The sequence below is a fragment of the Salmo salar genome, chromosome 14 (assembly GCF_965601325.2).
Source record: "Salmo salar chromosome 14, fSalSal1, whole genome shotgun sequence".
In the NCBI taxonomy this organism is placed as follows: Eukaryota; Metazoa; Chordata; class Actinopteri; order Salmoniformes; family Salmonidae; genus Salmo; species Salmo salar.
This window is the reverse complement of record NC_138304.1, coordinates 65,015,123-65,041,392: the sequence shown is the minus strand read 5'-3', so window position 1 is coordinate 65,041,392 and position 26,270 is coordinate 65,015,123. Positions and strand designations below refer to the sequence as shown.

General features: G+C 44.3%; 3 protein-coding genes across 3 annotated transcripts; 2 read left to right on the top strand and 1 right to left on the bottom strand.

The window, feature by feature from the left end:
- Positions 1-2,010, bottom strand: LOC106570100 (protein S100-A1). Its single transcript, XM_014142102.3, has 3 exons — positions 1,874-2,010; positions 607-772; positions 1-257 (listed from the first exon to the last, which is right to left on the bottom strand). The coding sequence occupies exons 2-3, from the start codon at positions 745-747 to the stop codon at positions 99-101; spliced, it is 300 nt and encodes a 99-aa protein (XP_013997577.1). The 5' UTR covers positions 748-772; positions 1,874-2,010; the 3' UTR covers positions 1-98.
- A 4,542-nt stretch (positions 2,011-6,552) lies between these two features.
- LOC106570103 (protein S100-A6-like) lies at positions 6,553-16,100 on the top strand. Its single transcript, XM_014142110.3, has 4 exons — positions 6,553-6,715; positions 7,377-7,519; positions 9,064-9,186; positions 15,729-16,100. Exons 2-4 carry the CDS (start codon positions 7,400-7,402, stop codon positions 15,822-15,824), a joined length of 339 nt encoding a protein of 112 aa, XP_013997585.2. The 5' UTR covers positions 6,553-6,715; positions 7,377-7,399; the 3' UTR covers positions 15,825-16,100.
- Positions 16,101-23,256: 7,156 nt separating this feature from the next.
- On the top strand, positions 23,257-25,505 carry LOC106570104 (protein S100-A1). Its single transcript, XM_014142112.3, has 3 exons — positions 23,257-23,365; positions 23,566-23,732; positions 25,282-25,505. Exons 2-3 carry the CDS (start codon positions 23,589-23,591, stop codon positions 25,417-25,419), a joined length of 282 nt encoding a protein of 93 aa, XP_013997587.3. The 5' UTR covers positions 23,257-23,365; positions 23,566-23,588; the 3' UTR covers positions 25,420-25,505.
- The last annotated feature ends 765 nt before the right edge of the window (positions 25,506-26,270 follow it).

The window sequence follows — 26,270 nt, the reverse complement described above, 5'->3', positions numbered from 1 at the left end:
TCCTTGGTCTTTGTGTTTAATGGACAGTGTGATCATTACAAAAGTGAAAACTAGAACCCTTTTCTCCACGCCCCTTCCTCCTCTCCTCTTTTCATCCCTCACTTCCCCATCTTCTTCTTGTGCATCTGGTAGCACTGTTCACAGGCGATGGACAGGCCCACAACTAGAGAAACAAACTCCTCAAAGTTCACCTCTCCATCACCATTGGAGTCCAGATCCTTCATGATCTTGTCTACTGTGGCTGGGTCCTTCTGAGACTGAAAGGAAGACAGGGATGTTTTAATAATACTAACAATGTAAATACTGTTTTTTTTTGCCAACCACCTGACCAAGGAAAACTCTGGGCCTTATGACCTGGGCCCCTGAGTTTTTCCTGGTCAAGTCACGTGATCAGGAAAAACTCCGGACCCTAATCATAAATCTGCATGTTTTCTGTATCAAATTAACAGGGAGTTCTTCTATAGCTAATAGTATATAGTAATAGAGATAATATGCTGTACGTCCCAAATGGCATCCTATTGCCTAAATAGTGCACAACTTTTGACCAGAGCCCTATGGTGCCATGTGATACACAGACATAGTAGAGATAGTAGTAGAGATGGCCACCTTGAGGAAGCCAGAGAGCTCGTTCTCCATCAGGTCCCTTAGCTCACGGCGGCTCAGAGTGTTGCCATTGCCCTCCTTAGCAGCATACTTGTGGAACACAGTGATCATGGACTCCATTGCTCGTTCCAGTTCTGATGGCATGGTTGCCGGTCTAAGTTAGGTTGCACTGAGAGAGAGAGCGAGAGAGAGAAATTACACTTGAATGACAGGGTAGCAAAGCATTCATGTGACTAACGTGTATCTTTATTCTGGCTTTTAAAAAAAAAAAAATTTTTTTTTTTACACAAATACTGTACTTTACAAGATGTTGGCTAAAGGAACTATATTTCATGAGGGAACTTCGTAATCTGAATGGTGTGTGTGTGATTGAATGGGCCATGTTGAAGAAAATCAGCACCATGTGCCCTGCCCGTTCCGATGAGTAATGCTCATGAGTAATCCCGAAAAATCACCAACAAAAGTTAAATCACAGATTCACTACTAAGTTATTTTCTTTCAAATACAGAACACAAAATACATTCACACCAGTCAGATACAGAGAGCACACAGATCATTTGACCTAACTTTACCTGGTTGAATTAGATAGAAGGGAAATGTAAAAGAGAGCCAATGAAATAGGGTGTGGTATGAGAGAAGAGAGGAAATGGACTGAGCTTGGAAAAAATGTAGTCCAAAACCGAGGAAAGTAGGGTAAAAGGAAAGACAAACCAGACTCGAGAAAGAGAGGTTGCACCAACAGTGAGGAAATAAGTGTCTGTACATGTCCACAGTCAGCTCTTAACCCAGTCAAAGTGAGCCACACCTTTATTTCAGTCAATTTCTTTATTGTTAAATAATATTACAAACTCAGATTCTTTTAGACCAAAAAATTATAATGCACACAATTATAATACTCTAATTGTTTAGCAAACATTCTAGGTTCTACATCTATGTGTTGGACATGCTCTTTTGTCCTTATGACAAATGTGATTATTTTAGTTTAGAAACTATGAAGTTTTAAAATCCTTAATCAATGCAGAACACCTAAAAAGGTACTACTGTAAGTCTGGACTGTACCCTAGAAAACTGCACTTCAAAGCCAATCGCACAAGACCAAGCATGAATTAAAGTATTTCAAGTCCGCTGACTAGTTCCTGAGTTTGAGGAAGAGATCAGATAGGATTAACAAAACTTTTTAGCCCGAAGCGACCTTTTACATTCGTAGACATTTTTTTTACTACCAGTTGGACATGAACAAGAGTATACATATTAGATGCTGAATTCTTACCGTTCACGAGTGTGGAGTTGGCGGTTGAGAAGAGTTGAGAAGAGTTGAATCGTGCAGAGCTGAGAAAAATATTGCGTCTGAGAATTTATAGACAGGCGCCGCCCTGTAGCCTATGCGCTGCCTTGAGTGAAGTAATGATACGGTGGATATACTGAGCTATATAGTAGGTTACATTGGTAAACCTTGCAAACACAGTCAAAGAATAGTTTGTGTTGTGTATTTAACATTATTAAAATGACTTACTCATTTACATGACAAGTAGGGCCAATTTTTATTTTAGAAATTATTAATAGCCCTACATTTTATTAATCTCCCACTTATATACAGAATAATGAGAACAGTGAAAATTGAGAGTGAGGTACATAACAATAAGGAGGCTATATAGTTGACTGGAGTCTAACAATTTTTTGGGCCATCCTCTGACAACACCTAGTATATAGGTCCTCAGTACAGAGTCAATGTGCGGAGGCACCGGTTAGTTATTCTGTAGGTAGAGGTTAAGTGACTATGCATGGATAATATACAGAGTAGCAGCAGCAGTGTAAAAATGGGGGGTGGGTTGGGGACAATGCAAAACATATTCCAGTCTGTGTTAGCAAATAAGTTCTGTAGCTTAACATCTGCGTCCTCTGACCACTTCCTTATTGAGCGAGTCACTGGTACTTTCTGCTTTAGTTTTTGATTGTGAGCAAGAATCAGGAGGATAGCGTTATGGTCAGATTTGCCAAATGGAGGGCGAGGGAGAGCTTTGTACACATCTCTGTGTGTGGAGTAAAGGTGGTCTACAGTTTTTCTCCTCTGGTTGCACATTTAACATGCTGGTAGAGCATGCCCCCATTCTCATCGACCGGGCTGTAGTGGAGCAGGTTGAGAGCGTCAAGTTCCTTGGTGTCCACATCAACAACAAACTATTGTAACAGTGTAGGTTCCGTCCCTCTCTTCGCCCCAACCCGGGCTCGAACCACGGACCCTTGCACACATCAACAACTGACACCCACCGAAGCATCGTTACCCATCACGCCACAAAAGCCACGGCCCTTGCAACGCAAGGGGAAACCCTACTTCAAGTCTCAGAGCGAGTGACGTCACCGATTGAAATGCTATTAGCGCGCACCACCACTAACTAACTAGCCATTTCACATCGGTTACACTATCATGGTCCAAACACATCAAGACAGTCGTGAAGAGGGCACGACAAAGCCTTTTCCCCCCTCAGGAGACTGAAAAGATTTGGCATGGGTCATTAGAGCCTCAAAAAGTTATACAGCTGCACCATCGAGAGCATCCTGACTGGTTGCAACACCACCTGGTATGGCAACTGCTTGGCCTCCGTCCGCAAGGGTAGTGCGTACGGCCCAGTACATCACTGGGGCCAAGCTTCCTGCCATCCAGAACCTCTATACCAGGCGGTGTCAGACGAAGGCCCTAAAAATTGTCAAAGACTCCAGCCATCCTAGTTATAGACTGTCCTCTCTGCTACCGCACAGCAAGCGGTACCGGAGCGCCAAGTCAAGGTCCAAAAGACTTCTTAACTTCTACTGCCAAGCCATAAGACTCCTGAACAGCAAAAGAAAATGGCTACCCATCAAATTACTATTTGTGTTGCCGCCCCGCCCCCCTTTTACACTGCTTCTACTCTGTTTATTATCTATGCAGTGTCACTTTAACTACATATTACCTCATGTACATATTACCTCAATTACCTCGACTAACCGGTGCCCCAGCACATTGACCCTGTACCGGTACCCCTTGTATATAGCCTCGCTACTGTTATATTACTGCTGCCATTTAATTATTTGTTACTTATTTCTTTTACATATCTATTTTTTACTTAACACTTATTTGTTTTAAAAATGCATTGTTGGTTAAGGGCTTGTAAGTAAGCATTTTACTGTAAAGTCTACACCTGTTGAATTCGGCGCATGTGACAAATACAATTTGATTTGATTTAGAAATTAAGGAAAACGGATGTTAAGTTTCCCTACATTAAAGTCCTCGGCCACTAAGAGCATCGCCTCTGGATGAGCATTTTCCTGTTTGCTTATGGCCCTATACAGCTCGCCGAGTGCCGTCTTAGTGCCAGCATCGGTTTGTGGTGGTAAATGGACAGCTTCAAAAAATATAGATGAAAACTCTTGGTAAATAGTGTGGTCTACAGCTTATGAGATACTCTACCTCAGGCGAGTAAAACCTTAGTTAATATTAGATTTTGTGCACCAGCTGTTATTTACAAATAGACACAGACCGCCACCCCTTGTCTTACCAGCATCAGCAGTTCTATCTTGCCGATGGACCGAAAACCCCGCCAGCTGTATGTTATCCATTGTGTCATTCAGCTACAACTCTGTGAAACATAAGATATTACAGTTTTTAATGTCCCGTTGGTAGGTTATCCTTGATCGGAGTTCATCCATTTTGTTAACCAGTGATTGCACGTTGGCTAATAGGACTGATGGTAGAGGGGGTTTACTCACTTGCCTACGAATTCTCAGAAGGCAGCCCGACCTCCGCCCCCTTTTTCTCTGTCTTTTCTTCACACAAATGATGGGGATTTGGACCATTCCTGAGAAAGCAGTATATCCTTCGCGTTGGACTCCTTAAAGAAAAATCTTTGCCCAGTTCGAGTTGAGTAATCGCTGTTCTTATGTCCAGAAGTTATTTTTGGTCATAAGTGACGGTAGCAGCAACATTATGTACAAAATAAGTAAAAAAAAATAAGTTAAAAATAAGTCCCCTCCAGCGCCATTCTTCAAACAGGTTGTTTCCATGTGTTTGTTACCATTCCATTGATTCCATTCCAGCCATTACAATGAGCACATCCTCCTATAGGTCCGCTACATTGAGGTTTATCTTTCAATATTTTATCTGGCATTAGTGCATAAGCCTAAGTTTTAGGGCCTAACTGTACGCGCGCTAAATAGGCCTGCCTACAAGTCAAGAAAAAGTTCATGCCATCCACAGAGGCAAAAAGGACATTATCTGATTTTAATTCAATAAAAGAAAAGCTGCGAAATGGGGAGTTGAAAAGGAAGAGGGAGGGCCAGAAAAGGAAGAGGGAGGGCCAGAAAAGTAATGTTTGTTAATGATTTGGTGAAGTGGTAAAAGAGGATGATAGCAGTGCTTATGTTATGTGTGATGATTGTGAGGCGCCATACAAATTCGACAGTCACAAGATGGGGACTTCAAATAGGCCTATGGTTCATCAAGGGAACCGTAGCCTACTGTTGAGATCCGTTAAATGGAAACTGAAATCTGGACACTGACTGTTGGTCCATAACCTCTCACATAGTCTTAATATTAATAATTTATGGCAGTAAAATTATACACAAAATGTAGGCAACATCTTTACTCGAGCGGAGAAATATGAGAGAATGCAAAAGCACAGTCAGATACTGTCAGTAGGGGTGCTATCTTGATCAGTGTCATAAAAACAGGTAGTATTTCAATTCAACCAGATATATGCATCCAATCCAAACTGAAATCTTATCAGAAACATGTTGGGTCATTTTCACAGCTTTCTATCTCCTCGCAACCGGTCAAACTGATGTCATTTGGACATTTTGCACTGAAAATCTTTTACACAATGTTTTTTTGTTATTGCATTTTCTCCCCAGTCCATAAATGCCTTAACTTCATGAAAGAAACAGAGATCACAGAGAACTGTACCGATGTCAACTAGTTTGAAGCATTCAATCTATCTATTTGTGACAATCTGGTGAGCAAGGGTTTATTTAGTCTCCTAGGGCAACTTATAAAGACAGAAGAGAAGCTGCATGTATTTAATTATAGACAAGACTAATAAATAATCTACCAAATGTCAGAAATTAAAGCATAAATATCTAAATCGGGGAGAAAACAAATCCTGCACAACTGTCTGAAAATCTTTCCGCTGTCTGATTGTAGCCTACAGCACATTTTGTATATTAGCGGGTTAGCTAATGGAAACCTCTCATGAACATAATTTAAAATAGATTCTTAATTTTTCCTGTACATTTAGATACATTTTAGAAAAGCAGAAGTGTATATCTGGCTGCACCACATAACACTGCATGGTTAAATAGCAAATAGCAATCTGTCTCAACAACCACCATGTAAAGTGGTCCTAAAGTAGGGGTAAAGTCATCCTAATGGAGGGGTTCAGCAGTTCTATTGTGGGACATGACTTTTATTGATGAAATGGACCCTCCAAGAGTTGTGTTTTTATGCCCTCTAGTGGAATATCTTTGTAATGACATATTACTGTACTATAAGTGAAAGATAAAAAATAACGTTTTAAATGTGGTTGTTTGGAACTACAGCAATAAGGGGAAGATGATGAAATGCAAGACTTCTCTTTATCTCTCCCATTTCATTCCTTTTTCTCTGTCTTGCTTCTCTGCCCTAACCCTCACCCCCCTCTTTTTCCCCAAACCAGACTCGCCCTCCCTCTCCATCTCTGGTGTGTGTGTGTGTGTGTGTGTGTGTGTGTGTGTGTGTGTGTGTGTGTGTGTGTGTGTGTGTGTGTGTGTGTGTGTGTGTGGCATAAACGTGTTAAGACATAATTTGCTGACCAAAAAGACATGGGCGTATAAGGAGGGTCACCTAGCGACAACACCCAGCTTCCTAATAATAGAAAAAACTTTTCGGCCTACACCCTTTTCCCCTCTCAATCTGCTCCAGGCATGAGTGACATTTGCGGTTGCTTAGGCCCCTGGCCGCCAGGGCGACGCAAGCCTCCCCAAAAATACTTGCATTTGTATTTATGTGACAAATAACAGTGTCGCAGGCCAGGTGCTGTTCTATATAAGCTCCTTTACTTTCCACCCCGTCCGCACCTGACAGATTCTCCTATTCTACACACAGGTAAGACCGACAGGAAACTGAATACGTTCTTAGACAATCTTAAAAGATAATACAAGGAAGAGGTGAGGGCCCTGCCGAAGTAGTGGCAGGAAAATAATCGCTCCTTCAACATCAACAGAACGAAGGAACTGATCATGGACTTTACATTTTTGGGATTTTCGTATATTGTAAGGTATTACTGCACAGTTGTAGCAGAAGCATAAGCATTTAGCAGCACCTGCAATAACATCTGTAAATACTGTATGTGTACGTGACCAATAAAAATTTGATAATAGGGTACAAAGCAGGAACATGTAAAATCCATTTTTTAAATGCTTTTGGGTTAGATATCGTACATGAATGTCATTTGGAACAGTAATCAACATAAGGTACGGTTGCGTGACTGGAAAGAATCATTAACAAAGGTTATACTGTACATTTATTTACTACACTACTGTGTCCAAATACTTGTAATGTCTCCATCTGTTCATGCATTTAAACAAGAGTTCAAGTCAGTAATCTGTGTGATATCATTGGTCTGAGTAAACTATTATCAATTTAATATGTCTGTTCTTGGTTTTGTAAGTGCTTACTGACATAGTCCTCTTCATTCCTATAAAGAACATAAGGCATTCCACATGTAAGCTGCTTGCCTACTACTTATAATAGTTTCTACCCCCAGGATCACCATCAGTCTCAGACACCATGGCACAGCCCACACCTCTGGAAGCCTCCCTGGGAGCTCTCATCATGACATTCCACAAGCACGCTGGTAGTGGAGATGCCAAGACCCTCAACAAAAAAGAGCTGCCCAACATTGCTGGGGTGAGTCATTGCAACACCTCGGGCCAGTTTCCAAGACACAGATTAAGCCTTTAGTCCTGGACTAAAAATCACTTTCAATGAAGAGTATCCATTGAGCTAGCTAGCAGATTGTAACAGGCTAATGTGATGCTCGCAGGCCTGGGCAATTCCAGTCCTCGGGGGCCTGATTGGCGTCACACTTTTCCCCAATCCCTAGCAAACACACCTGATTTAAACAAATTGCATTTTTAACTGAAGATCATGATTAGTTGATTATTGGAGTCAGGTGTGTTAGCTAGGGCAAAAAGTGTGACACCAATCAGGCCCCTGAGGACTGGAGTGCCCAGGCCTGCGAGAGGATAGGTACTGTTTGGTGTAGCACAGAGAATATTCAACCAACCTTAACAATACGATTTTCTTTCTCGATTCGGCCAAAATTGTCAGTGTCCAGTTGCAGATGGTTTGTTTCAATTTAGAAAATGCTCCGTTATTAAAATAAATGTTTTGCTCCATGAAGTAATCTGAATCTGCTAGCTACTATTAAGCATACTAGGCTTGATCTGTATCTGGGAAACTGGCCCCTCATGAAATAGTAAATGTTATTCTTATGCCACCTTTTATTAAAGAGATACTTTGAGATTTTGGCAATTAAACCCTTTATTTACTTTCCCAGTGTCAGATTAACTCATGGATAGTATTTTTATGTCTCTGCATCCAGTACGAAGGAAGTTAGAGGTAGTTTCACTAGCCAATTCTAACTAGCATTTCCACAATGACTAGAAGTCTATGGTATCTACTAGCATGCTATCAGTTCCTATAAGGGCTCAGACCCAGACACAGGAGGCAGATGGCTTGAGTGTGTGATATTTATTAGTTCCAGAAGGGGTAGGCAAGCAAATAGTCATAGACAGGCAAAAGGTCAAAACCAGATCAGAGTCCAGGAGGTACAGAGTCCAGAAAACAGGCAAGGGTCAAAACCATGAGGACTAGCAAAAGAGAGAATAGCAGGAGCACGGGGAAAACCACACTGGTTGACTTGAACCAGACAAGACGAATTAGCACAGAGAGACAGGAAACACGGGGATAAATACACTGGGGAAAATAAGTGACACCTGGAGGGGGTGGAGACAATCACAAGCACAGGTGAAACAGATCAGGGCGTGACAGTTCCTTTAAACTGTACACTGAGACATAGAAATTGGTTCCACGAGTTCATCTAACTCTGGGTTCTAGATAAAGGGCTTCAATGCCAAAATCCTGAAGTATCGCTTTAAGTGTGTTGAGATTTGAATAAAAACAATTTCATTCTTTGTTTGATTGAACTTTGACTTATTCTATATTGCATGGAGTCTCAGCCATTCAGTGCGATTGACAATTAAATACAGAAATGTTAAGGTATTGTGTCTTTTTTTACTTGTGATCCGACTACATGAAAAGTATGTCGATGTGCCCTTGAGCAAGGCACTTAACTCTAATTGCTCCTGTAAATTGCTCTGGATAAGAGAGTCTGCTAAATTACTAAAATGTATATTATATTACATCCTATATTACATTGACATGAGCAGAAGGGTGGTCCTGAAGTGGATGACCTGATGACGATGCTGGACCAGGATGCTGACGGCTCCGTGGACTTCAAGGAGTACATTACCCTGATTGGATCCCTTGCCTACGCATACAACTGTGACCTGGTGAGGAGTATGTGATTGAATGTAAAGACCTGCCTGCTTCCATCTGCTTTGTACGGTGTATTACATTACATTACAGTAGAGTGTTGGAGGCTATTTTGTAAATGACATCGCCGAAGTCAAGGATCGGTAGGATGGTCAGTTTTACGAGGGTATGTTTGGCAGCATGAGTGAAGGATGTTTTGTTGCGAAATAGGAAGCTGATTCTAGATTTCATTTTGGATTGGAGATGTTTAATGTGAGTCTGGAAGGAGAGTTTACAGTCTAACCAGACACCTAGGTATTTGTAGTTGTCCACATATTCTAAGTCAGAACCGTCCAGAGTAGTGATGCTGGACGGGCGGGCAGGTGCAGGCAGCGATCGGTTGAAGAGCATGCATTTAGTTTTACTTGCATTTAAGAGCAGTTGGAGGCCACGGAAGGAGAGTTGTATGGCATTGAAGCTCATCTGGAGGTTAGTTAACACAGTGTCCAAAGAAGGGCCAGAGGTATACAGAATAGTGTCGTCTGCGTTGAGGTGGATCAAAGAATCACCAGCAGCAAGAGCGATCATTGATGTATACAGAGAAGAGAGTCGGCCCGAGAATTGAACCCTGTGGCACCCCCACAGAGACTGCCAGAGGTCCGGACAACAGGCCCTCCAATTTGACATACTGAACTCTATTGGAGAAGTAGTTGGTGAACCAAGCGAGGCAATCCTTTGAGAAACCAAGGCTGTTGAGTCTGCCAATATTGTGACAGAGTCGAAAGCCTTAGCCAGGTCGATGAATACGGCTGCACAGTATTGTCTTTTATCGATGGCGGTTATGATATTGTTTAGGACCTTGAGTGTGGCTTAGGTGCACCCATGACCAGCTCTGAAACCAGATTGCATAGTGGAGAAGGTGCGGCAAGATTCGAAATGGTCGGTAATCTGTTTATTAACTTGGCTTTCAAAGACCTTAGAAAGGCAGGGTAGAATAGATATAGGTCTGTAGCAGTTTGGGTCTAGAGTGTCTCCTCCTTTGAAGAGGGGGATGACCGCGGCAGCTTTCCAATCTATGGGAATCATAGACGATACGAAAGAGAGTTTGAACAGGCTAGTTGTAGGGGTTGCAACAATTTTGGCAGATAATTTTAGAAAGAGAGGGTACAGATTGTCTAGCCCGGCTGATTTGTAGGGGTCCAGATTTTGCAGCTCTTTCAGAACATCAGCTATCTGGATCTGGGTGAAGGAGAAGTGGGGGAGGTTTGGGCGAGTTGCTGTGGGGAGCGCAGGGCTGTTGACCGGGGTAGGGGTAGCCAGGTGGAAAGCATGGCCAGCCGTAGAAAAATGCTTATTGAAATTCTCAATTATTGTGGATTTATCGGGAGTGACAGTGTTTCCTAGCCTCAGTGCAGTGGGCAGCTGGGAGGAGGTGCTCTTATTCTCCATGGACTTTAGAGTGTCCCAGAACTTTTTTGAGTTTGTACTACAGGCAGGGGCGGAAATCCCGGGGGGGACGGGGGGGACACGACCCCCCCATCCTGGGAAAAATATGATTTGTCCCCCCCAATATATCACTGAAACATAACTATGTAATTTAAATAATATTAATAATACGCAATGAAAGCAATTGTGCTGATTATAGACACTAAATAGCGCATTTTTAAGTTTCAAAAGATTGCAACCCCCCCACCCTTTGCCTCACAATGGTTTGATCCACTGCCAGTTCCTTAGCTTGCTAGGTAATGTAGAGGTCGTATCTACTGTCTGAAAGGCACTCAATGAACGTAACTGACGTGAGGTTAATCCAGTCAATCGCGCACACACACTAGCTGAATATGCAGAGCTAGCGCGCAAATATTAACTATTAAGCTAGCTAGTACCTATTCCATTTATGTGGCGTCGTCAAAGATGGAATCAGCATGCAGATGATGTAAGTTAGTGCTTCAAAGTCCCTGTGATAAGGTTAGCGATAAACTGAAATCCAAACTGAACTACAATCTCTTCTACCATTGTCTTAAATATATTTAATGGTCTCGTTGCAAAAGCTAAATTGTCGCAAGTGAACTTTTATTAATTTATTTTATTTCACCTTTATTTAACCCGGGTAGCAAAGATTATAGCAAACACCACTGAAACTGAATTGGTGCTCGCTAGCTTTGCAAATTCAGCTATTGTTGGAAGCCAGCCAATATGAAACAAACTATTAAAATTACAAAAGGTTGCAGCATATGTTGTGTAAATGGTGAACTCATACAGCTGTCAACTCTTGTCATTTTAATCCGTTTCACATTTGCTAGCTACCTTTTAGATCGAAGCCCAAATAGAATGATTGAAGATGATAGAAGCCCATCTCCTACTGTAAATAAACTACACACTGTGTAGCCCGCCAGCCAGCCAGGTAGAAAAATGGCAGAAAAATAAAAGACGGACATCAGAGTATTTTTCAATACACCAAAACGCATAGTAAGAACCCTAGTTGCCGAATATCTCAAAGACTAGTTGATAAAATGTTCATAAGAAAGAAATGAAATTCTAATGGAAATGATTCACAATGATGTCATTAGGCAGAGCAGGCAACAGATGGCACACAGACAGCAGAGTTGGGGACAGATATGCAGGGACAGACTGGCAGAGACGGGGAGTCTCAGGTAAGTTTGTTGAGTCTTTGTTTGGCAACATTATGAAAGGTTCTCAATTTTTTTAACTTGTAAAATAGGAACATAATTGGAAAATGCCATGGATACCCCCACTCTCAACTTAAACTGGTGACTGAACTAAGATTTGTTAAAGGCAATGGTATTGCTGTTGTGATTAGTTGTGTAGTTTTGGGTACCGGTAGTTAGGAGTACGGCAAAAACCTTATTTCTTTGGTTCCTCAATATACATTTACCATATTACAATGTAGGCTATGTGTTACAGCACTACTTTTGGTGTCCCCCTCAGGAATTGCTCTTGAGAAAATTTCATGTAATTGTCCCCTCCAAAGTTGATAGCAGATTTTCGCCAATGACTACAGGATGCAAATTTCTGTTTGAAAAAGCTAGCCTTAGCTTTCCTAACTGCCTGTGTATATTGGTTCCTAACTTCCCTGAAAAGTTGAATATGACGGGGGCTATTCGATGCTAATGCAGAACGCAACAGGATGTCTTTGTGCTGGTCAAGGGCAGACAGGTCTGGAGTGAACCAAGGGCTATATCTATTCCTGGTTCTACATTTTTGAATGGAGCATGCTTATTTAAGATGGTGAGGATGGCAGTTTTAAAGAATAACCAGGCATCCTCTACTGACGGGATGAAGTCTATGTCATTCCAGGATACCCCGGCGAGGTCGATTAGAAAGGACTGTTCTCTGAAGTGTTTCACGGAGCGTTTGACAGTGAAGAGGCGTGGTCGTTTGACCGCAGACCCATTACGGATGCAGGCAATGAGGCAGTGATCGCTGAGATCTTGGTTGAAAACAGCAGAGGTGTACATGGAGGGCGAGTTAGTTAGGATGATATCTATGAGGGTGCCTGTGTTTACGGATTTGGGGTTGTACCTGGTAGGTTCATTGATAATTTGTGTGAGATTGAGGCCATCAAGCTTGATGGCCAGGGTGTTAAGCATGTCCCAATTTAGGTCACCTAGCAGCACGAGCTTAGAAGATAGATGGGGGGAATTCAATTCACATATGGTGTCCAGGGCACAGCTGGGGGCAGAGGGTGGTCTATAGCAAGTGGCAACGGTGAGACACTTGTTTCTGGAAAGGTGCATTTTTAGAAGTAGAAGCTCGAATTGTTTTGGTACAGACCTGGATAGTAAGACAGAACTCTGCAGGCTATCTCTGCAGTAGATTGCAACGCTGCTGTCACGTCCTGACCATAGTAAGATGTGATTTTCTATGGTAGAGTAGGTCAGGGCGTGACAGGGGGTGTTTTGTGTTTTTCTATGTTTTCTATTTCTATGTTTAAGTTCTAGTTGTTCTATTTCTATGTTGTTGTTTTTTGGGTTGATCTCCAATTGGAGGTAGCTGGTCCTCGTTGCCTCTAATTGGAGATCATATTTAAGTAGGGGTTTTTCTTCCTGGGTTTTGTGGGTGATTATCTTTTGAGTAGTGTTTGTTTCGCTCTGCGTCACGGTTTGTTGTTTTGTAAATTCAGTTATTTACGTTTTGCAAAGTTTCACGGATTTAATAAAATGTGGAACTACAACCACGCTGCACTTTGGTCCGATCCTTTCGACAGCCGTGACAGCTGCACTCTTTGGCAGTTCTATCTTGGCGGAAAATGTTACAGTTAGGGATGGAAATTTCAGGGTTTTTGGTGGTTTTCCTAAGCCAGGATTCAGACACAGCTAAGACATCTGGGTTGGCAGAATGTGCTAAAGCAGTGAATAGAGCAAACTTAGGGAGTAGGCTTTTAAGGTTACAAAAGTCAACAAATGAGAGCACCTGGGGAGTAGGAGTGGAGCTAGGCACTGCAGGTCCTGGATTAACCTCTACATCACCAGAGGAACAGAGGAGAAGTAGGATAAGGGTACAGCTAAAGGCTATAAGAACTGGCCGTCTAGCACGTTTGGAACAGAGAGTAAAAGGAGCAGGTTTCTGGGCATGATAGCATAGATTCAAGGCATAATGTACAGACAAAGGTTTGGTAGGAAGAGAGTACATTGGAGGTAAACCTAGGCATTGAGTAATGATGAGAGAGAGAGTCTTTAGAGACGTTTAAACCAGGTGATGTCATCGCATATGTGGGAGGTGGAACATGGTTGGTTAAAGCATATTGAGCAGGGCTAGAGGCTCTACAGTGAAATAAGACAGTAATCACTAACCAGGACAATAATGGACAAGGCATATTGATATTAGGGAGATGCATGCGCAGCCAAGTGAATCGTATGGGTCCAGTGAGTGGCTGGGGTCACGGTGATTCAGACAGTAAGCAGGCCGGGGCTAGTAAGTTAGCAGAAGGGCTTTAGAGGGACGTCGCGATGGGGGAAAGTCTGTTTTTGCCTTCTCGTGCGGTGACGTCGATAGACCAGTCGTGGAATTAGTAGGGTTCCAAGTAGAAGAGGGGTCCAAGTCCAATTGGCAAAATGGGTATAGTGGTCCAAGAAACTGGCCGATGGATCAGCTAACAGTCCAATATGCTCTAGATAACTAGCAGGCCGCGGTTAGCAGAATGGGCCTTCAGGGGAGTAGCCCAGGAGCCCTCGCCGGGAGATGGGCATAGCATGGGCTAGCTCCAGGCTAATTAGTGCTTGCTCCGCGATGGAAACGTTAGCCAGGAGTAGTCAACCCGGGTTGCGGTTAGCTAGCAGCGACGGTCCAGATGAAAAGGTTCAGAGTTTGCGGTAGGAATCCGGGGATATGGAGAGAAAAATAGGTCCGGTATGCTCTGGTTTGAAACGCGTTGTACGAACTGGCGAGAGCTTTCCGAGCTAAAGGTTAGCTGACTGATAGCTGGTAGCTAGTTAGCTAGCTAGCTTCAGTTGAGGAATTCCCGTTCCAATTGAAGTCGAAATACTTTAGAAAAAAAACAGATCCACACCACATTGGGTGAGGCGGGTTGCAGGAGAGTATTTTGAAGTTGAGGTTTAAGGAAAAATATTAAAAAGAATGCGAAGAAAAAGATATGTACATGGGACAAGACAAAGACAAAGATGTCTGACTGCTACACCATCTTGGATCAGATTATTTTCCTGCTGTAGCAAACTGGCTCAAATTAAGATCCTACATCTGTTGCCCTAGCTAAATGTGTAGCTTTCTGATATTCACCATACAGGTTTCACATTTTCAGCAAAACATGCACATTATTCTTTGACATTGAGTAACTAACAAGCCAACAAGTTTGTTGAGCAGGCTAGACGGGGTGCTTGTTGAAAAAGTACTCTTATTTGTGCAAACAGGTTGGGAAGGACTGACAGCAAGGGGGTTGATTAAACTGAGTAAATACCTCCCTCGGAAATTAAAGCATAAATATCTAAATCAGACAAAAAAAACCTGCACCCCTGTCAAAAATCTTTCCACCGTCTGTGACTGTAGCCTGCAGCACATTTTTTATATTAGTGGGTTAGCTAATGGAAACCTCTCATGAAAATCATTTCAAATAGATTTGTATGCCACATGTTCTTATGTTTTGCTGTACATTTAGATACATTTGAGAAAAGCAGTAATGTATATTTGGCAGCTTCACATATCAACACTATGTGGTTAAATAGCAAATAGCAATCTGCCTCTACAACGACCTTGTAAAGCGATCCTAATGGAGAGGTGCAGCAGTTTTATTGTGCGACATTGAAACTTTTAGATGGTCGGGTCCATTTCTTTAATATAAGTCATGTTTTTATGCCCTCTAGTGAAATATCTTTAATGACATATTACTGTACTATAAGTGAAATATTTAAAATACAGTTTTAAATGCGGTTGTTTGGAACCGCAGCGATAAGGGGAAGCTGATGAAATGGCAGACTTCTCTTTATCTCTCCCATTTCATTCCTTTCTTTTTCTCTGTCTTGCTTCTCTGCCCTAACCTGTTCTGCAAGTCACATTCTGTTAAAGGTCACCAAAGCACACATAATCCATGGGTCTCTCCTCTTTTCAGTTCGCTGCAGCTAATGACTGGAACAAGCTGCAACAAACACTCAAGCTGGACAGTTTCATCTCAATCTCTTCGTTTAAAGAGGGTCACTCTTACTGACAGTTGTGGCTGCTTTGTGTGATGTATTGTTGTCTCTACCTTCTTGCCCTTTGTGCTGTTGTCTGTACCCAATAATGTTTGTACCATGATTTGTGCTGCTACCATGTTGTGTTGCTACCATGCTATGTTGTTGTCTTAGGTCTCTCTTTATGTAGTGTTGGGTTGTCTCTCTTGTCGTGATGTGTGTTTTGTCCTATATTTATATATCATTAAAAAAATAAAAATTATCCCAACCCCCATCCCCGCAGGAAGCCTTTTGCCTTTTGGTAGGCCGTCATTGTAAATAAGAATTTGTTTTTAAATGACTTGCCTAGTTACATTTTTTTAAATTAAACTCACCCCTCTCTTTCCCCTAACCAGACTCTCCCTCCCTCTCTATCTCTGGTGTGTGTGCATAAATGTGTTTGAAATAATTTGCTGACCAAAAAGACATGGGCATATAGTGAGGGTCACCTGGCGACAACACCCAGCTTCTTTAAAAAAAAACACCCTTTTCGGTGTATACCCTTTTCCCCCTCAATCTGCTCCAGGGGTCGCAACCCCCCCCCCCCCCCCCCCTCCCCCAAAAGATTTGTATTTGTTTTTACTCAGACTGGGTCTCAGCTTACTGTTGAGAGTTAGAATAGCAGAATACACAAGGTGCAAGTTTGAAATTGGTTCTGCATCAGCAATGTTTCTCTGGTTATGTCAGTCACTCAATTAGCTATGTCAGTTAACACTTTTTAGATTGGTAAATCAGTCTAGCCAGCTATCTAAATTTGTTGTAGGCCTAATCATGGCCGAATACCGACAAGGCACGTGCCCAGGTGCCTGACCTCCAGGGGGCAAAATGAGTAGAATTGCATGTAGTTTGTCACAAAGTCTCGCTTAGGGCCTCCAAAAGGCCCTGCTCCTAACTCTTTCCCAATCTTAATTTCTCTATGCATCATCAGTGTATGACTCACATATGACATTCAATGGCTCTTTGAGCTGTTTATCATGCATGAGGGTTCTCTATTTGTATAACTCCAATGATAGTAAAATCAACTTCACAACCAAACGAGTTCAACTTGAATATCTACATGGTCAGTGAGAGAGAGAAACAGCCAAACCAAACTGTCCATACCCAAGATAAATATTTGATACACTAAAACCTGAAGGCACTGTGTTGCCGAAACACTGGTCATTAGGTTTAGCCAATTGTTGAGAACATACAGTACATATGCAACTTTCTTTTTATACTACAAAAAACTTCTGGAACTGTCATCATTTCCCTGGTGTTTTGTGCCTTATAGAGGCACATTTAATTTGCTGTGAATGGCATTTATCAAATCTCTTTTGCAACTCACTTTTTGTAAGCAGCTAAAGTTGTGGGAGTGGCTTTGTGTAGTGAGCCTAGCGTTCAAATGAGAATGTCATGAGAAGATGTCAGAAATGTTTCTCACAGGAGGAACTTCACCAGTGGCACAATGCCAACAACACATATGTTATTATTACAGGTGTGCCAAATGTAAGATCCATACCATCTTCATCATCAAATGATCCGTATCAGATTAAAAGTGAAATTAGTATCCATAAAAACATCTGTCAAATTGAAGCATCCACCTGCGAGGATGTCTAGGAGGTATTCACAGTGCGCAAAACCATTGTGATTTGTTTTGACCATGGGAAAAAGTGCAACTACATGAATCCAGCTAAGGCTCTACAATTGAATTGAGTCCACAGTGTGTATTTGAAATATTAAAGGGATAGTTCACCGAAGTTACAAAATGATTACGTACTACTTATTAGAAGCAATACAACTGTAGGTTTCATTTTGATAGGGGTGAGTAATTATGAGTGAATTTAATCTCATGTTACATTTCCACAGACTTATTTGCAGGTTTATCATCAGTCACATTAGTCCTTCAGCTCTTCAGATGACTTAGCCAAGTGATATTTATACTGTTGTATAATCAAAACAACAGTATAAACACATACTCTCTTTGTCACTGGGCTGTCATGACTTCAGCCGAAGTCGGTTCCTCTCCTTGTTTGGGCGGCGCTCGGCGTTGCCGGTCTACTAGCCATTGCCGATCCACTTTTCATTTTCCATTTGTTTTGTCTTTGTTTCTACACACCTGTTTTTCATTCCCCTAATTATTGTTCATGTATTTAACCCTCTGTTTCCCCCATGGTGATGTGCGGGATTGTTTTATGTCATGTTCGGTAATGTTGGTGACTGGTTATTTCGACGGGTGCTGTTTCTTGCCCGTGTGTAAAAGTTGATGTTCGTGTGTTTGTGTTTGGGCAAGTGTACTGTTTTACCTTGCACCATTCATTATTCTGAGTAAAGTTACGTTGCTCTCAATTCTCTGTTCTCCTGCGCCTGACTGCATACACCAGCTGCACCCAGGAGCAGACAACCCCGTATTAGGGGTCGAGGAGCGCGTCCAGCAGCATGCGGCCATGCTGCAACATCTCGGCACCGCCATGGATCGCATCCTGCAGACGATGGATCGCTGGGAGAGAAGATGAGTGCCTCCAGCGCCTCCGCCTACACCACCAATGGCACCACTACCCACCCCTCCTTCACCTGGTCCCAGTGGTATTCGGCTCGCTCTTCCGAGGGAGTATGATGGGACGGCTTCGGGATGTCAGGGGTTCCTACTCCAGCTGGAGCTCTACCTGGCAACCATTCACCCGGCTCCCTCGGGCCGTGAGAGCGTGTCCGCCCTTGTCCCCTGCCTCTCAGGGAAAGCCCTAGAGTAGGCAAACACCGTATGGGGGGAAGGACAAGAGGTGTTGGACCAATTCGAGGAGTTCACCCACAGCTTCAGGGCAGTTTTCGACCACCCACCTGAGGGTAGAGCGGCGGGTGAACGGCTTTTTCACCTTAGGCAGGGGACGAGGAGCGCACAGGAGTTTGCATTGGACTTTCACACCCTGGCCGCCAGCGCGGGATGGAACGACAGGGCCCTGATCGATCACTACCATTGTAGTTTGTGTGAGGACGTCTGCGGGTAGCCAGCAGGTTATCCAACCGGATGAACATGTCCACCAGCTGGTCAAAGGTGAGTGTGGTGTCCCTGCAGGCCGACTCCCTACGGACGTCCAGATCTGGCTTTGTTTGTTCCATCTCCCAGCACCACCGCTGCAACGCCCATGGAGCTGGGAGATGCTGCACTTAGGGCGACCGGAGGAGGGGCCGTTCCATGCACCGTCTGTGGCCGCAGAGGGCACACTGCCGGTCGGTGCTGGGGAGGTTCCTATGGAAGTCGAGGCAGCAGGCAGGGCACTCTCGTGTCGTCCCAGGTGAGTCGGCACCAGGCTCACCAGAGCCCCCTGTTGCTCACATGTTTTTGTTTATTAATTTTCCTGATTTTTTTCCCCCCGCATTCCCAGCATAAGGCGCTCATAGATTCAGGCGCAGCTGGGAATTTTATTGACAGATAATTTGCCCATAGTTTAGGGATCCCCATTGTTCCTTTGGACAGGCCCATCCCTGTGCACGCCCTAGATAGTCGACCATTAGGGTCAGGGCTAATTAGGGAGGTCACTGGGCATAGTTACGCAGGAGGGTCACAAGGAGAGAATCAGTCTTTTCCTTATTGATTCTCCTGCATTTCCCGTGGTGCTGGGCCTACCCTGGTTGGCCTCTCATGACCCCACTATTTCGTGGCAACAGAGGGCTCTCACGGGGTGGTCACGAAAGTGCTCGGGGAGGTGTTTAGGGGTTTCCGTCGGTGCTAATACGGTGGAAAGTCCAGACCAGGTCTCCACCATGCGCCTCCCCGAGCACAAAAAGAAGGCGACTCAATTACCACTCCATCGACGGGGGGATTGTGCGATAAATCTCCTGGTAGACGGAGCACTTCCCAGGAGTCACGTGTATCCCCTGTCCCAAGAGGAGACGGCGGCTATGGAAACATATGTCTCTGAATCTCTGGGGCAGGGGTACATTCGGCCCTCACTTCACCTGCCTCCTCGAGTTTCTTTTTTGTGAAGATGGATGGAGGTCTGCGCCCGTGTATTGACTATCGAGGTCTCAATCAAATCACGGTGAGGTACAGTTACCCGCTACCTCTTATCGCCATGGCGATTGAGTCAATGCACGGGGCGCGCTTCTTCACTAAACTGGATCTCAGGAGCGCATACAACCTGGTGCGTATCCAGGAGGAAGATGAGTGGAAGACGGCGTTTAGTTCAACATCAGGCCATTATGAGTACCTCGTCATGCCGTACGGTTTGATGAATGCTCCATCAGTCATCCAAGCCTTTGTAGATGAGATTTTCAGGGACCTGCATGGGCAGGGTGTAGTGGTGTATATTGATGACATTCTGGTGCGCAGGGTACTTGGACGACTGACTGTTGGAGCATGACCTGTACGTCAAGGCTGAGAAATGCCTGTTCTTCCAGCAGGCAGTCTCCTTCTTAGGGTATCGCATTTCCACATCAGGGGTGGAGAGTGACCGCATTTCAGCCATGCATAATTGGCCAACTCCCACCACGGTAAAGGAAGTGCAGCAGTTTCTAGGGTTTGCCAACTACTACCGGAGGTTTATCCGGGGCTTTGGTCAGGTATCGGCTCCTATTACCTCACTGCTGAAGGGGGGCCCGGTGCGTTTGCAGTGGTCGGCTGAGGCGGACAGGGCTTTTGGACACCTGAGGGCTCTGTTTACCTCGGCTCCCGTGCTGGCGCATCCGGATCCCTCTTTGGCGTTCATAGTGGAGGTGGACGCGTCCGAGGCTGAGATAGGAGCCGTGCTCTCTCAGCGCTCGGGTATGCCACCAAAGCTCCGCCCCTGTGCCTTCTTTTCGAAGAAGTTCAGCCTGGCGGAGCGAAACTATAACGTGGGGGACCGGGAGTTGTTGGCTGTCGTCAAGGCCTTGAAGGCGTGGAGACATTGGCTTGAGGGGGCAAAACACCCTTTTCTCATCTGGACTGACCACCACAATCTGGAGTACATCCGGGCGGCGAGGAGACTGGACCCTTGCCAGGCAAGGTGGGCCATGTTCTTTACCCGTTTTGTGTTTACCCTTTCCTACAGACCAGGTTCCCAGAACGCGAAGGCAGATGCACTGTCCCGGCTGTATGACACAGAGGAGCGGTCCATGGATCACACTCCCAGCTGCACACGGACATCAAGCGGGCATTACGTGCAGAGCCCACTCCCCTCCAGTGTCCAGCTGGGCGTCTGTACGTTCCGTCTGCTGTCCGCGACCGGCTGTTTGATCTATTGGGCCCACACGTCACCCTCCTCTGGTCATCCGGGCATCGGTCGGACAGTGCTCTGTCTTAGTGGGAAGTACTGGTGGCCCCCCTTGGATAAGGACGTGAGGGTTTATGTTTCCCCCTGCTCGATGTGCGCTCAGTGCAAGGCCCCTAGCCACCCTACAACCCTTACCCGTTCCACAACGGCCGTGGTCGCACCTGTCGGTGGACTTCCTATTGGATCTACCTCCCTCACAGGGTAACACCACGATCCTGGTCGTTGTGGATCGGTTTTCTAAGTCCTGCCGTCTCCTCCCTTTGCCCGGTCTCCCTACGGCCCTACAGACTGCGGAGGCTCTGTTCACACGTCTTCCGGCACTACGGGGTGCCTGAGGACATAGTATCTGATCGAGGTCCACAGTTCACGTCAAGCGTCTGGAGGGCGTTCATGGAACGTCTGGGGGTCTCGGTCAGCCTTACCTCAGGTTTTCACCCCGAGAGTAACGGGCAGGTGGAGTGAACCAGGATGTGGGAAGGTTTCTGCGGTTCTATTGCCAGGACCGGCTGGGGGAGTGGGCGGCGTTCATACCCTGGGCAGAGATGGCCCAGAACTCACTCCGCCACTCGCTCCTGCGGTGGACGACTGGCTTAGGCGCTCAGAGGAGACATGGGACGCTGCTCATGTGCACCTTCAGCGGGCCGTGAGGCATCAGAAGGCTGGCGCATACCGCCACCTCAGTGACCGGGGGACTGGGTCTGGCTCTTGACCAGACACCTGCCCCTCCGCCTGCCCTGCCGGAAGCTGGGTCCGCAGTTTGTGGGGCCATTCAAAATCCTGAGGAGAATAAACGAGGTGTGTTACAGGCTACAGCTTCCCACCGATTACCACATTAACCCCTCGTTTCATGTATCTCTCCTCAGGAAGGTGGTGGCTGGTCCGCTCCAGGAATCTGATGTGCGGGAGGTTCCTCCGCCCCCTCTGGACATCGAGGGGGCTCCGGCGTATGCAGTTCGGTCCATACTGGACTCGAGGCGTCGGGCAAGGGGCCTTCAGTACCTTGTGGAGTGGGAGGGGTACGATCTGGAGGAGAGATGCTGGGTGCAGGTGGAGGACGTGTTGGACCCTTCGATGCTGTGGGAGTTCGACCGTCTCCATCCGGATCGCCCTGCACCTCGTCCTCCAGGTCGTCCCCGAGGCCGGCGTCGGTGCGCTGCTGGAGCCGCGCGTCAAGGGGGGGGTACTGTCACGACTTCAGCCGAAGTCGGTTCCTCTCCTTGTTTGGGTGGCGCTCGGCGGTCGCCGTCGCCGGTCTACTAGCCATCGCCGATCCACTTTTCATTTTCCATTTGTTTTGTCTTTGTTTCTACACACCTGTTTTTCATTCCCCTAATTATTGTTCATGTATTTAACCCTCTGTTTCCCCCATGGTGTTGTGCGGGATTGTTTTCTGTCATGTTCGGTAATGTTGGTGACTGGTTATTTCGACGGGTGCTGTTTCTTGCCCGTGTGTAAAAGTTGATGTGTTTGTGTTTGGGCAAGTGTATTGTTTTACCTTGCACCACTCATTATTCTGAGTAAAGTTATGTTTCTCCCAATTCTCTGCTCTCCTGCGCCTGACTGCATACACCAGCTGCACCCACCATTCTGACAGCTAAAAGTTTAGCATTTCACTGTTAGTCTATACCTGTTGTTTACGAAGCATGTGACAAATAACATTTGATATGATTTAAAAATGCCTGTTTTAAATGACGGTTAGAGAGAGGCTGTGCTTTTAATGACACCTCTATAACAAACCATAAACAGGATAAACTAAAATATAACCTGATCTGGAATGCAAGTATTTACTGCAAGACAAAGAGCATGGACACACCCTACCATTCAATGAAATGCCACGGACAGTGTAATAGAAAACAGACTTTCAATTTACTTACATAACTTAAACCAGTTGTTGTTGCATGATACATACATAATATACGAAGGCATACTGTTCACAAAAACGTAAGAGAGGACAAATAATGTTTCGTATTCATTTGAGTTGCATGTTATGCAACTTTAGTGTATAGACTACTATTAATCACACAAACGCTATTAAGGCTAAGGATGATGCTATTAATATAGACAATACTTTTTTAGACAGCGTATTCTATAGAGAAGCAGCTACCATGAAAGGTCAGGTCACACAAGGACATGCAGGAAGGGCGTAGCGTAGAGAGAGATGAGGGTGAGGAGAAACAGAGGACGGAACAGGGAAGGGCAGAGAGGAGGATGGAATCAAGGGGAGTGTCACAGACCAGATGCTGTTCTATATAAGCTCCTTTACTTTCCACCCCCTCTGCACCTGACAGATTCTCCTATTCTACACACAGGTAAGACCGACAGGAAACTGAATAAGTTCTTAGACTGAACCTTAAAAGATAATACAGTAAACTATTATCAATTTAACATGTCTATTCTTCATTTGGTAAGTGCTTACTTACTTACATAGTCCTCTTCATTCCCGTAAAGAACATATGGCATTCCACATGTAAGCTACTTGCCTATTACTTATAATAGTTTCCACCCCCAGGATCACCATCACCCTCAGAAACCATGGCACAGCCCACACCTCTGGAAGCCTCCCTGGGAGCTCTCATCATGACATTCCACAAGCACGCTGGTAGTGGAGATGCCAAGACCCTCAACAAAAAAGAGCTAACCAACCTCATCAAGGCAGAGCTGCCCAACATCGCTGGGGTGAGTCACTGCAACACCTCGGGACAGTTTCCCGAATACAGATTAAGCCTATAGTCCTGGACTAAAAATCACTTTCAATGACGAGTATCCATTGAGCTAGCTAGCAGATTGTAACGGGCTAATGTGATGCTCGCAAGCCTGGGCAATTCCAGTCCTCGGGGGCCTGATTGGTGTCACACTTTTCCCCTATCCCTAGCAAACACACCTGATTTAAACAAATTGCATTTTTAACTGAAGATCATGATTAGTTGATTATTGGAGTCAGGCGTGTTAGCTAGGGCAAAAAGTGTGATAACAATCAGGCCCCTGAGGACTGAAGTCTCCAGGCCTACGAGAGGATAGGTACTGTTTGGTGTAGCACAGAGAATATTCAACCAACCTTGGCGATACGATCTTCTTTCTCGATTCGGCCAAACATGTATCTTCAAAAATGTCAGTGTCCAGTTGCATGCGGTTTGTTTCAATTTAGAAAATGCTCCGTTATTAAAATAAATGTTTTTCTCCATGAAGTAATCCAACAATGTGTACGCCACCATCTTTTCTTTTTCAAATCTTCTCTCATTGATCGAGACAGGTGACTGTCATCGTAACACGTTGGGGTGGACCCACCTGTCTCAATCAATGAGAAAAGATTTGAAAAAGACAAGATGGCGATGAACACGTTGTTAGATTACTTCATGGAGCAAAACATTATAATAATTCCACATTTTCTAAATTCAAACAAACCAACTGGACTCTGACAGTTTGGCCGAATTGAGTTAAGGTTGGTCGAAAATTCTCTGTGCTACGCCAGACAATACCTATCCAGCAACGGCTAATGGAATATCACATTGGTCCATTACGACCTGCTAGCTACCACTGAGCATACTTTTTCTTTTTAGGTCTAGGACTAGGCTTAATCTGTATCTGGGAAACTGGCCCCTCATGAGATAGTAAATGCTATTCTAATGCCACCTTTTATTGTTAAAGAGATACTTCAGGATTTTGGCAATTAAACCCTTTATTTACTTTCCCAGTGTCAGATTAACTCATGGATACTATTTTTATGTCTCTGCATCCAGTACGAAGGAAGTTAGAGGTAGTTTCACTAGCCAATTCTAACTAGCATTACCGCAATGACTAGAAGTCTATGGTATCTACTAGCATGCTAGCAGTTCCTTTAAACTGTACGCAGAGACATAGAAATTGTGTCAACGAGTTCATCTAACTCTGGGTTCTAGATAAAGGGCTTCAATGCCAAAATCCTGAAGTACCCCTTTAAGTGTGTTGTGATTTGAATAAAAACAATTTAATGCTTTGTTTGATTGAACTTTTACTGATTCTATATTGCATGGAGTCTCAGCCATTCAGTGCGAATGACAATTAAATACAGAAATGTTAAGATATTGTCTTTCTTTACTTGTGATCCGACTACATGAAAAATCTGTCGTTGTGCCCTTGAGAAAGGCACTTAACTCTAATTGCTCCTGTAAGCTGCTCTGGATAAGAGCATCTGCTAAATAACTCAAATGTATATGTAAATGATCCTATATTACATTTGCATGAGCAGAAGGGTGGTCCTAAAGTGGATGACCTGATGACGATGCTGGACCAGGATGCTGACGGCTCCGTGGACTTCAAGGAGTACATTACCCTGATTGGATCCCTTGCCTACGCATGCAACTGTGCCCTGGTGGGGAGTATGTGATTGGATGTAAAGACCTGCCTGCTTCCATGCTTTGTACAGTGTATTACATTACATGCCACATGAATAAATGCCTGTTTAATTTTCAATTTGGTTGTTCGGGTGTTTACTTTGTGAGTTTTTGTGTGAATAAGGGTTTTGTGAATAAGTTTTGTATGTGGAAGGATGTGTTTCACATAGTTGCACTGGTTATATTGGTAGATGAATGAAACTGTTTACTATAAAAGTATAGCCTACAGAGGCAGGATCTTCATTTGATGACCCTGTTGCTGGAGAACTTTCCAGCAGGAAATGTTTAACTTGTAATGTATTTGAGGCTATACTATATTTGAGGCTTCTGAAGTTTAATTTCCACTTCGAAATTTCAGACTTGATTTTCCCTTACGAAATCCACATAATAATTAACATTTCTTCTTACTGCAGGATTATTTTCCTGCTGTAGCAATCTGGCTCAAATTAAGATCCTACATCTGTTGCCCTAGCTAAATGTGTAGCTTTCTGATATTCAGTCAAAATCAGATATACAGCCACCATTCAGGTTTCACATTTCCTCTTACTGCAGGATTATTTTCCTGCTGTAGCAAACTGGCTCAAATTAAGATCCTACATCTGTTGCCCTAGCTAAATGTGTGTCTTTCTGATACTCAGTCAAAATCAGATATACAGGTTTCACATTTTCAGTAAAACATGCACAGTATTCTTTGACATTGAGTAACTAATTAGCCAACAAGTTTGTCAAGTAGGCTTGTTGAAAAAGTACTCTTGTTTGTGCAAGCAGGTTGGGAAGGACTGACAGCCAGGGGATTAAGTAAATTGGGTAAATACCTCCCTCCCGGTGTCCATGCACACACACT

Coding starts and splice junctions, on each gene's coding strand:
- LOC106570103 (XM_014142110.3), top strand. CDS start 7,400: ATGGCACAGCCCACACCTCTGGAAGCCTCCCTGGGAGCTCTCATCATG. Junction 7,520..9,063: donor AGCTGCCCAACATTGCTGGG/GTGAGTCATTGC, acceptor TGACATGAGCAG/AAGGGTGGTCCTGAAGTGGA. Junction 9,187..15,728: donor ACGCATACAACTGTGACCTG/GTGAGGAGTATG, acceptor TCCTCTTTTCAG/TTCGCTGCAGCTAATGACTG.
- LOC106570100 (XM_014142102.3), bottom strand. CDS start 747: ATGCCATCAGAACTGGAACGAGCAATGGAGTCCATGATCACTGTGTTC. Junction 258..606: donor AGCTCTCTGGCTTCCTCAAG/GTGGCCATCTCT, acceptor TCTTCCTTTCAG/TCTCAGAAGGACCCAGCCAC.
- LOC106570104 (XM_014142112.3), top strand. CDS start 23,589: ATGGCACAGCCCACACCTCTGGAAGCCTCCCTGGGAGCTCTCATCATG. Junction 23,733..25,281: donor AGCTGCCCAACATCGCTGGG/GTGAGTCACTGC, acceptor TTGCATGAGCAG/AAGGGTGGTCCTAAAGTGGA.